The following is a 13,050-nucleotide window of genomic DNA, read 5'->3' as shown; positions in this document are numbered from 1 at the left end:
ATATATAGCTGCGTTTTTTCGTGTTAGTTATTCGACAAAACTTCACAAATAGATATAGGAAAATGTGGTATGAGTGCCAATAAGACAACTCTCCATACAACTAAAAATGTATAACAGTTATAGCTCAAGGGACGACCTTCAACACAGAGCCTTGGCTCACACCGAACAGCAAGCTATAAAGGGTCCCCAAAATTACTGGTGTAATACCAACGGTATAATCTATATAAAAACCAGAAACGAGGAACAATTATGAACCACATAAACAGACGACAACCATTGATTCACAAAGTGTGTTCGCTACTCCGCATCTCAATTATTCTAAATCATGTATTAAACGTCATTTTTTCACTAATACATATCTACCAACCAACCTTGATAAATTGCATTATCTGTTCTTAGTCATTCGATGGACAAGGTCAAGTGATTTTAATATATATTTACAATGCAAGTGGATATAGAAATGTGATCATTTGATCTTCTTCCGAATTGCAGTAAACCCTTGCCAAAGTTGGACATCCGTTTGGTTGTGCGGGATACAACAACAAATGTCATGTAGAGTGGTGTATATAGAGAGTAACACGCTCTCTGCAGGTTTAAAATCCGCATTGCAACAACTTCTTGAGGGGCTGTCGGTGATTTTTGTCTGAGTATATTCGAGTTGATACACATACTTATTGCAACTGCTCAGTTATCCTTGTTCTTCTTTCGTTGTTTGTGTGTCCACTGTCCTTCTGTGGTGTTCTAGTTCGCGGTTCTTTTTATCTTGATCTATTTTCTTTTTACTAGATCTTCGGTTTCCACCTTTCGTTTCAAGGGATTGATTCATCACTATTAACTACACAAATAAAAATATTCGAGTTGGATAACTCTATGTACCCGCCTTCTTTGGTCGTAACATTTTCTACCCCTTGTACATGTATCACTCATCTGAGTTTTATCTTATTTTGTAGCGAACATTAGCGACTAATGTAGCGTCAGCGAAAAATGATAAAATCAGGAGACACATAAAAAAATAGATGTGGACGAAATATGTGCTCCAAAAAGATGAGCGATTCCAGATTCTGTCAATTTATTAAGACACCCAACCGTGCGATTTGATGAATATCGTGGTGACCAATCAGACATAGATGACGACACTCAATATAGGGGTTCCGATTTTATATCGCGAGCTTATTTTAAAATTCCCCGAAACATGCTACTTTTATACTGGTTGGGGGAGGGGCAAGGCTGATAAAATATAATAAAACAAGTTACAAAATACAAGTATGACAGATATGAACCAACGACAACCACTTAACTACCAGCTATACTGACTTGGGACAGGCGCTTTAAGAATGTGGCGGAGTAAGTTATTTGAAGGCACAAACCCTACCCAAACCTGGGAAAATGGTGTATCAGCACAACATCCTGAAAACAAACTTTATCAAGAATGTGTCCATAGTACACGGATGCCGAAATCACACTATCACTTTCAACTTAATAAAACTAGAGGCTCTAAAGAGCCTGTGTCGCTCACCTTGGTATATGAGAATTAAACAAAGGAAGCAGACAGTTCATGACAAAATTGTGTTTAGGTGATTGTGATGTGTTTGTACATCTTACTTTACTGAACATTCTTGCTGCTTACAATTATCTCTATCTAAAATGAACTTGTCCGTGTAGTTTCAGTGGAAAATGTAAGTAAAAATTTACAAATTTTATGAAAATTGTTAAATAGTTATCAAAAGTACCAGGATTATAATTTCATACGCCAGACGCGCGTTTCGTCTACATAAGACTCATCAGTGACGCTCAGATCAAAATAGTGAAAAAGCCAAAACATATACAAAGTTGAAGAGCATTGAGGACCAAAAATTCCAAAAAGTTGTGCCAAATACGGTTAAGGTAATCTACTCCTGGGGTAAGAAAATCCTTAGTTTTTCGAAAAGTTCAAAGTTTTGTAAACAGAAAATTTATAAAAATGACCATATAATTGATATACATGTCAACACCGAAGTGCTGACTACTGGGCTGGTGATACCCTCGGGGACGAAACGTCCACCAGCAGAAGCATCGACCCAGTGGTGTAAATAGTTATCAAAAGTACCAGGATTATAATTTCATACGCCAGACGCGCGTTTCGTCTACATAAGACTCATCAGTGACGCTCAGATCAAAATAGTGAAAAAGCCAAAACATATACAAAGTTGAAGAGCATTGAGGACCAAAAATTCCAAAAAGTTGTGCCAAATACGGTTAAGGAAATCTACTCCTGGGGTAAGAAAATCCTTAGTTTTTCGAAAAGTTCAAAGTTTTGTAAACAGAAAATTTATAAAAATGACCATATAATTGATATACATGTCAACACCGAAGTGCTGACTACTGGGCTGGTGATACCCTCGGGGACGAAACGTCCACCAGCAGAAGCATCGACCCAGTGGTGTAAATAGTTATCAAAAGTACCAGGATTATAATTTCATACGCCAGACGCGCGTTTCGTCTACATAAGACTCATCAGTGACGCTCAGATCAAAATAGTGAAAAAGCCAAAACATATACAAAGTTGAAGAGCATTGAGGACCAAAAATTCCAAAAAGTTGTGCCAAATACGGTTAAGGTAATCTACTCCTGGGGTAAGAAAATCCTTAGTTTTTCGAAAAGTTCAAAGTTTTGTAAACAGAAAATTTATAAAAATGACCATATAATTGATATTCATGTCAACACCGAAGTGCTGACTACTGGGCTGGTGATACCCTCGGGGACGAAACGTCCACCAGCAGAAGCATCGACCCAGTGGTGTAAATAGTTATCAAAAGTACCAGGTTAAAAATTGATTATAAAGGACAATAACTTCTTAGGGGGTCAATTGACCATTTTGGTCATTTGACTTATTTTTGAGTCTTAAAATGCTGTACATTATTGCTGTTTACAGTTTATCTCTATCTATAATAATATTCAAGATAATATATATCCAAAAACAGCAACATTTCCTAACCAGATGCTTCGCAGGGCGTAGCTTTATACGACCGCAGAGGTTGAACCCTGAACGGTTGGGGCAAGTATGGACACAACATTCAAGCTGGATTCAGCTCTAAATTTGGATTGTGATTAAATAGTTGACACAGCATAGGTTTCTGACACAGAATGAATGTGTTCTAATGAACTTAAAAATTTTGTTTTCTCTACGAGCAATTCACTATGCTGTTCAATATTAATCCTCTCAAAATAATGTTTGAAGAAATTTTCTTTTTATTTATGAAATTTCAAATGAGAAAAATTGAACCCAATTTTTTAATCACATCCCCCTTTCCCTTATTCCAAAACTAATCTCAATTAAAATATTCTAATGGAGTTTGCAACAATAACTACTCATTTAAATACATCATAAAATAAACTAAATAAAATGTAAAAAAACTGCTTTTTATCACTGAATGGTAAAGATTATTTAAATTTATCAGTTGGTAGTAAAAAGTGAATATACATTGTATATTGTATATAACAAAGATTTAAGTTGATTATGGACAAAGAAAGATAACTCCAATCAAAAAAAAATTTTGCAATAAGAGATTTCTTGCTTACTATTTTGGACAAAGAAAGATAACTCTAATTGAAAAAAAAATTGCTATTTCACAATATTGTGAAATTAGATATTTCTTGCCATTGCACAATACTGTGCAATTGAAAAGACTTGCTATTCCACAATACTTAATATAATAATTTTAGATCCTGATTTGGACCAACTTGAAAACTGGGCCCATAATCAAAAATCTAAGTACATGTTTAGATTCAGCATATCAAAGAGGCCCAAGAATTTAATTTTTGTTAAAATCAAACTTAGTTTAATTTTGGACTCTTTGGACCTTAATGTAGGCCAATTTGATAACGGGACCAAAAATGAAGAATCTACATACACAGTTAAATTTGGCATATCAAAGAACCCCATTTATTCAATTTTTGATGAAATCAAAAAAGTTTAATTTTGGACCCCGATTTGGGCCAACTTGAAAACTGGGCCAATAATAAAATATCTAAGTTCATTTTTAGATTCAGCACATCAAAGAACCCCAAGGATTCAATTTTTGTTAAAATCAAACTAAGTTTAATTTTGGACCCTTTGGACCTTAATGTAGACCAATTTGAAAACGGGAACAAAAGTTAAGAATCTACATACACAGTTAGATTCGGCATATCAAAGAACCCCAATTATTCAATTTTGATGAAATCAAACAAAGTTTAATTTTGGACCCTTTGGGCCCCTTTTTCCTAAACTGTTGGAACCAAAACTCCCAAAATCATTACCAACTTTCCTTTTATGGTCATTAACCTTGTGTTTAAATTTCATAGATTTCTATTTACTTATACTAACGTTATGGTGCGAAAACCAAGAAAAATGCTTATTTGGGTCCCTTTTTGGCCCCTAATTCCTAAACTTTTGGGACCTAAACTCCCAAAATCAATACCAATCTTCCTTTTGTGGTCATAAACATTATGTTTAAATTTCATTGATTTCTATTTACTTAAACTAAAGTTATAGTGCGAAAACCCAGAATAATGCTTATGTGGGCCCTTTTTTGGCCCCTAATTCCTAAACTGTTAAAACCAAAACTCCCAAAATCAATCCCAACCTTTCTTTTGTGGTCATCAACCTTGTGTCAAAATTTCATAGATTTCTATTAACTTAAACTAAAGTTATAGTGCGAAAACCAAGAAAATGCTTATTTTGGCCCTTTTTGGCCCCTAATTCCTAAAATGTTGGGACCAAAACTTCCAAAATCAATACCAACCTTCCTTTTATGGTCATAAACCTTGTGTTAAAATTTCATAGATTTCTATTCACTTTTACTAAAGTTAGAGTGCGAAAACTAAAAGTATTCGGACGACGACGACGACGACGACGACGACGCCAACGTGATAGCAATATACGACGAAATTTTTTTCAAAATTTGCGGTCGTCTAAAAATTACCAATTCAGGGGCAGCAACCCAACAACGGGTTGTCCCATTCATCTTTAAATTACAGGGCAGATAGATCTAGACCAGATAAACAATTTTACCCCCATGTCAGATTTGCTCTAAATGCTTTGTTTTTTTAGTAATAACCAAAAACTGCATTTTACTCCTATGTTCTGTTTTTAGCCATGGCGGCCATTTTTGTTGGTTGGCCAGGTAACAAAACACAAATTTTAAACTAGATACATCAGTGATGATTGTGGCCAAGTTTGGATTAATTTGGCCCGATAGTTTCAGAAGAGAAGATTTTTGTAAAAGATCATGGAGATTTACGAAAATGGTTAAACATTGACTATAAAGGGCAATAACTCCTAAAGGGGTCGACTGACCATTTTGGTTATGTTGACTTATTGTAAATCTTACTTTGCTGAACATTATTGCTTTTTACAGTTTATCTCTATCTATAATAATATTCAAGATAATAACCAAAAACAGTAAAATTTCCTTAAAATTACCAATTTAGGGGCAGCAACCCAACAATGGGTTGTCTGATTCATCTAAAAATTTCAGGGCAGATAAATCTTGACCAGATAAACAATTTTACCCCATTTCAGATTTGCTCTAAATGCTTTGGTTTTTGAGTTATAAGCCAAAAACTGCATTTTACCCCTATGTTCTATTTTTAGCCATGGCGGCCATCTTTGTTGGTTGGCTGGGTAACAAAACACAAATTTTAAACTAGATAAATCTTACTTTGCTGAACATTATTGCTGTTTACAGTTTATCTCCATCTATAATAATATTCAAGATAATAACCAAAAACAGTATAATTTCCTTAAAATTACCAATTAAGGGGCAGCAACCCAACAATGGGTTGTCTGATTTATCTAAAAATTTCAGGGCAGATAGGTTGGTTGGCCGGGTAACAAAACACAAATTTTAAACTAGATACATCAATGATGATTGTGGCCAAGTTTGGTTTAATTTGGCCCAGTGGTTTCAGAGGAGAAGATTTTTGTAAAAGTTAACGATGGACGACAGACGCAGGACGACGGACGACGGACGACGGACGCCAAGTGATGAGAAAAGCTCACTTGGCTCTTCGGGCCCGGTGAGCTAAAAAACTACCTTCACCAAAAACTTCAACCTGAAGCGGGACAGACGAACGGACCGACAGACAGAGGTAAAACAGTATACCCACACAGAGGTATAGATTGGGTCAACATTAAGATCAATCTAATTAAATTGCATTAAGATATTCGCAATACTAGTATAATATAGTCATTATGATATCACCATAAGCCTCAGTCAGAGTCGGAGCCAAAACAAAATAGAAATAACAACTAACAAAAAATAGAAATAACAACTAACATATTCGTGTATCAAAGACGGTGACAAAATGTCATCATTTTTTTAATTGCGATAATGGAGTTCGACAAGGAGAAAACCTTTCACCTTGCAGTGTATTTATAAAAAAGAAGATGTGGTATGATTGCCAATGAGACAAGTGTCCACAAGAGACCAAAATGCTACAGACATTTTACAACTGTAGGTCACCGCACGACCGTCAATGATCTTGAAGACTTATTTTTAGAGAACGATGTTTCCCACTTGCAATGTCATAAGCCAATTGTCTATGATCTATCAAAGCTCTGTTAGCATTTGAAAATTTTTGTCTAAATGTTGTACCATACAATGTTCAAATCGAACGAATCCGAATTGCATAAGTTTAAATGGATTGAACATGTTTAATCCATAGTTGACAATACTGGATTTAGCTTCATATGAAACACTCAATCATTTTTGTAAGGTTTTAACTGACGGTCCTTGTTCTTATTACTTGAAAAAAAATACATAATTATAAACTGAAAACTATCCCCTTTTTATTTCACCTGGCCCAAGGGCCAAGTTAGCTTTTCTCATCATTTGGCATCCGTAGTCCGTCGTTAACTTTTACAAAAATCTTCTCCCTGAAACTACAGGGCCAAATTTAACCAAACTTGGCCACAATCATCATTGGGGTATCTAGTTTAAAAACGTGTCCGGTGACCCGGCTAACCACCCAAGATGGCCGTCATGGCTAAAAATAGAACATAGGGGTAAATGCAGTTTTTGGCTTATAACTCAAAACCCAAAGCATTTAGAGCAAATCTGACAGGGGTTATTTGTTAATCAGGTCAAGATCTATTTGCCCTGACATTTTCAGATGAATCGGTCAACCCGTTGTTGGTGTGTGCTGCCCCTAAATTGGTAATTTTAAGGAAATTTTGCTGTTTTGGGTTATAATCTTGAATACTATTATAGATAGAGATGAACTGTAAACAGCAATAATGTTAAGCAAAGAAAGATCGACAAATAAGTTCAAATGACTGAAATGGTCAGTTGACCCCTTTAGGAGTTATTGTCCTTTATAGTCAAATTTAAACAATTTTTCGTAAATCTTAGTTATTTTTTACAAAAATCTTCTCCTCTAAAACAACAGGGCCAAATTAATCCAAACTTAGCCACAATCATCTTTGGGATATCTACAGTTAACTCTCGTTGTCTCGAACTCGGTTGACTCGAAATTTCGGATGAGTCGAAGTTTTCACGTGGTCCCGAACTTTGTTCCATATAAATGTACGTAATTCGACTCCTGATGAGTCGAAATTGGATGAGTCGAAATTTCGGTTGAGTCGAACTAAATTTACGATCCCAAGGTTAACAAAAGCATTCAAAATTCATTATTTATCTCGAACTAATACACATATGTCAAAACATAACCTCCGGCATTTAAATGGATTGAAGAGTTAATCTGACAATACACGTGTAATTAAATTTCCAGTCACTGACCACTGTATTTATGACATGCTATTTCCACAAGTGTTTACCTAAGATTATCTTTTATAGAATTTTTATAAATAATTAGTGATACATTGTTAATGTTCATGAAAAAGTATTTAAAATGTTTACAAAACAATTAATTGTGATTTACACTAATGAGCTTGGGTGTGTATAAAGTAAGGATTATGACTTCCGTTGCTGATCACCTAAAAACTACTCAATCGGCTCCTTTAATCTTGTTGTATTTTCTTTTGAAAAGAAAGAGTGAGATAAAGCAAAATGAAGAGGAGTATAAATTTTCTAAAGTCTCTTGTATCCGAGAATAAACAATTTTGTCAACTATAAACGACCTGAATAACGAAACTATCGATTTGAAATTACTCTCTCGGATAAATGCCATAGGAAAAAATTGTAACTGAAATAATTGAATAAGTAAAAATAATGTTATTATAATAATGAAAGACCATGACATACAAATACATCGATCTGATACCAGAATATCGATCCCCTTCCCATATTCATCCGTATTTATTCTAGCTTTACCAAGCTAAGCAAGAGTTGTGTCCCTTGTTCTGTCAAACTTCCGGTTTTTGTTTGAGTCGAACTACGTGTATCTCGAAATATTTCTCTGGTCCGGCTGACTTCGAGACAACGAGAGTCGACTGTAGTTTAAAAAATGTGTCCGGTGACCCGGACATTCAACCAAGATGTTCGCCACAGCTAAAAATAGAACATAGGGGTAAAATGCAGGTTTTGACTTATAACTCAAAGACCAAAGCATTTAGAGCAAATCTGACTGAGGTTAAATTGTTTATCACGACAAGATCTATCGGCACTGAAATTTACAGATTGATCGAACAACCTGTTGCTGGGTTGCTGCCTCTGAATTGGTAATTTTATTTTAAGGAAATTTTGCAGTTTTTGGTTATTATCTTAAATATTATAATAGATAGAGATAAGCTGTAAACAGCAATAATGTACAGCAAAGTAAGACCTAAAAATAGGTGAACATGACCAAAATAGTCAATCGACCCTTTAAGGAGTTATTGTCCTTTATAGTCAATTTTTTACAATTTTCATAAAATTTTATTTTCTCTAACATTTTCCACTAAAACTACTGGACCAAGTTCATTATAGATAGAGATAATTGTAAGCAGCAAGAGTGTTCAGTAAAGTAAGTTGTACAAACACATCACCATCACCAAAATACAATTTTGACTTGAATCCATCTGCATCTTTATTTAATATTCACGGCATAGACCAAGGTGAGCGACACAGGTGGCAGGATGATTTGTTTTTGATCCTTTATTTATATTTTTAAACTAAGAGGGAAGACTATTCATTTTCGTCACTGTTGAAGCAAGATTTTTCAGTTTCATTAAAGCAAAGGACTGATTATGCATTTCCCCAACTATATTTATGATATACAAAATCATACAACTTTTAAAAGATTTGTTTATTATAAATAATACATGTATAGTCAAGTCATTATGTATCATATGAATCTTTCATATCCCCAACTGCATATTACATGTACTGCATACATACATAGTATTAAAGTTTGGTGGTAACTAGCCTCTTATAAAAGTCTTGGAAAACATATTTTGCCGTGCGGAGCGAGGAATTTTTTTAAGGGTTTTGGAGTCACTGAAGGCCCAAGAAGCTCTTTGAACAAATGATGTAAAATCCTGCTTTCTGAGTGTTCAGAAGAAATATTCATAGCTTTGAAAATGCAAAGGTTTGTTTTAATCATTTTTTTTGACAATATTTTGGTCTCAAAGCAAAATGTATAAATTTAGTTTAAGACTTAAGTTTCTAGGGACAACATCAAAAGACCAATGTGCATGATAAAGCAAAAAAAGGAAATTCACGATAGTTAAGTCTGTGTCTGCTGGTTTTTTTTCTAAACTCATGATCAAGTTTAAAACAAAATTACTAGATTACAAAAGGAATGCGACACTAACAGAATACAGAAGGACAATCAATGAACAAAAGTCAAATAAATAAGAAACATTGATCCCGCAAAATCGGGGTTACATCTGAGGGAAAACAGAACTTGCTTCTTGCAAGGCACTCAATTTGAACACAATTTGATATGGAGACAAGCATTTGGTTTTGAAATTTCCTACATGAGGCATTTGCCTCAATGTAGTTACGGCCCTGTTAAAATAAAAGTGAGGTAAGGTTTCCTGAGACAATATATCTCAAGTTAAATGAAACCAATTTTAAGACATTTCAAGTATATTTAAATAATATTTATACTTTTATTATAAAAAAAAATTGTGAAGTGTTTCCCGATGTTTTTGGGGGAAAAAATTTATGAAGGAATCTGTTGCCATCTCATACTTTCGATTAGACCTGCTGAGTTATTTATTTTCAATACATTGCAAGTCAAGTAATTTATTTTCAAACTACCACATAACAAACCATTTATTTTTGTTATTATCAAGGCTATAACCTATAATGGTTTACTTTTAAATTGTTACTTGGATGGAGAGTTGTCTCATTGGCACTCACACCACATCTTCCTATATCTATGAATTAATTTTTTTCAGAACACAAATACATGCACTTGTTAAAATGATTATATCATTAAAGGGCAACTAAAAAAATCACTAAAGACTGCGATTGTTTATACATGTACTTCGATGATAAATAAGGCCGTTAGTTTTCTCGTTTGAATTGTTTATCATTGTCTTATCGGGGCCTTTTATAGCTGACGTTGCTGTATGGGCTTTGTTCATTGTTGAAGGCCGTATGGTGACCTATAGTTGTTAATGTTTGTGCCATGTTGGTCTTTTGTGGATAGTTGTCTCATTGGCAATCATACCACATCTTCTTTTTTATATTATTTTAAGATTGTCTTAAGATACTTTCGATGCACATGCAGTCTGAGATGTATCATAAGACTGTCTTAGGTCTGTCCTATAAGTTGTCCTAAGATATATTTTATGACAAATCTTAGGACAATTTTGATGTCACAGCCCAGGCCCCATTTCTCAGTCCCAGTTTAACTGTATATTATGTTTCATAAATAAAAATTGTGTTTATTAGTTTTATTAGTGAAATATTTTTCCTTCAGCAATAACTAGATTCCAAATTTATTGAATCGAGAAAAGGGTTAAAAGTCCCCCCCCCCCCCCCCAAAAAAAAAAAACAAACCAAAAACCAACCTGGTTAAAAGGAAGAACATAAATGGTCGGTGTCTGATATTAACAAAGTGTTAAAAAAAGTTCTTGAATCTCTTGATCTTTGGCTAGTATCGGGTATCATTCTGCAATTATTGACACTGCATAGATGACTGACTAACACACCTGCATTATAGAATTTTATAATTGGCATGAATGTATAATAAAACTAATTCATTGTAATATTTATTATTCATTCATGCCATATTTCACCATTTCATAAATTAATAATAATATAATTATATATTCAAATTTATTCTAATAAGATATAATAATTTAGCAAAAAGTAGGAGGACCTATTGAAGATTAACCCATTTATTCTGAATGCATTTGCGAAATGAAATTGCGAATGGTGCAAATGCTACAATTTGTTGATTTTGCAGTAATTTACTTTTGACCCTTTTGATACGTGAGATAATAGCAAATGCTACATTTAAAACAAAAATGGCATTTGCAGTTTTAATTTTTGCATTTGGACTTACAATTGTCGCATTTGCATTTACAATTGTCGCATTTGCTGTTACAATTTGTCGCATTTGCAGTTACAATTACCGCATTTGCAGTATAATTTATAGCATTTGCTATATCTATTAGAGCATTTGCAGTATTTAATATAGCATTTGCAACAAAATATACTTTTGACCCTAATGATACGCCATACATATCAGATTTGCTCTTACTGCTTTGGTTTTTGAAATATAAGCCAAAAACTGCATTTTACCCCTATGTTCTATTTTTAGCCATGGTGAACAGAAAATAAACACAAACTTTATTCTAGCTACCCTTAGGATCATTCACCTTAAGTTTGGTTGAAATTGGTTCAGTAGTTTCAGAGGAGAAGAAGTTTGAAATAGTTTACACCAGACAGATGACAATGGAGACCACGGAGGACGACAGATGCCAAAAGGTGGCTTAACCTCACCGTTCCTTTGGAACGGTGAGCTTAAAAAAATGCAGCTCTTCTGAGTCGTGCTGATACAGCGCCCACTTTCAGAACTTAGAAAATTACCTTTGTAACTCTACTAAGTCATGTTGATACAGCGCCCTCTTACAGACTTTAAAAAATAACTTTGCAGCCTCATCTGGTATTTCAGGTATGTCAATTAAACTTTCTATACTATCTGACTGGTTTGTTGTCATTTCTATAACAGGGTTAACAGCCACTGATCCTTCGTCTATATCTACCACAACAACGCCCTCTATCTGAAAATATACATTCAAAAATTTACCTGAGGGTTGTTCCATTATACTAGACATGGGAGGTATGGGAATTTCAAAAAGGCCACTACAAAAAAATACTTTTTGAAAAAAAATTGCATACTGTGAATTCATTTATTTACATCATAACATGGGTACCAATTTTTGAGATTTAGGTAAAATACTTGCATTGCCATAGATATTTAATTCAGTTGTTCTGTTGAAGTCCGTGTTACAGCTGCTATAGAACACTAAATGTTGTGGATCACTTGTACCCATGAAATCAATACAAATTGGTATCCAACACAAAAATGGAACCTCCCTTCCTACTACAATGTATCTCAAATTTATTCTAATATAAAAGTCCTGACACATAATTTACAAAATCTTAGAAGAAGACAAAATTCAAATCATATAACATTGCCATATAAAATGTCAAATCCTTGAATTTAAAGTAGAATTTTTCTTTATATCTGTTTTTGTATGAAATCATTTGCATAAAAATATTGACCATTCTTTGATATTTATATTGATCAAACCTGTTCCACTTCTTTTCTGTGTATTTTATGACATCCCATCATAAACGTCCCTGGTGCTTCTAACAATTCCAATGCTTCTATGGTCAGAATGGGGACAAAGGAATACCTCCATTCAAAGGGTAGAATAAAGTATAGAAAACTCTGAAATTGCCATTTATATAGTTATTTTATAAATATAAAAAACATCTTTTAGACAGCAATCTGACAACACAAGATAACTAGTTAACAGGTTTTAAAAACAGAACTAAAGGTATTCTTAGGAATATAAATATTGCCAAATATTAACTATGGTGAAGCATTCTCCTGTTTTCATTGGATAACAGGATCATGTGTTTCAAAATATATTTCATGTATTTGAAGACTTGTTTCCATTTT

The 13,050-nt window shown here is 33.9% G+C and overlaps 1 protein-coding gene across 1 annotated transcript in view; it reads right to left on the bottom strand.

Moving 5' to 3' along the window:
• LOC134690728 (DENN domain-containing protein 3-like) overlaps nt 1–13,050 on the bottom strand; it is an 81,451-nt gene that overhangs the window by 56,608 nt on the left and 11,793 nt on the right. Inside the window, exons 8-9 of the mRNA XM_063550763.1 lie at nt 12,676–12,816; nt 11,949–12,142 (exon numbers count right to left, since the gene is read on the bottom strand). Coding sequence (XP_063406833.1) covers nt 11,949–12,142; nt 12,676–12,816 — 335 coding nt within the window. The remainder of the gene's footprint in view (nt 1–11,948; nt 12,143–12,675; nt 12,817–13,050) is intronic.

Source organism: Mytilus trossulus, chromosome 11 (assembly GCF_036588685.1).
Source record: "Mytilus trossulus isolate FHL-02 chromosome 11, PNRI_Mtr1.1.1.hap1, whole genome shotgun sequence".
Taxonomy (NCBI): domain Eukaryota; kingdom Metazoa; phylum Mollusca; class Bivalvia; order Mytilida; family Mytilidae; genus Mytilus; species Mytilus trossulus.
The sequence above is the reverse complement of the archived record's forward strand: the minus strand, read 5'-3'. Positions and strand labels throughout refer to the sequence as shown.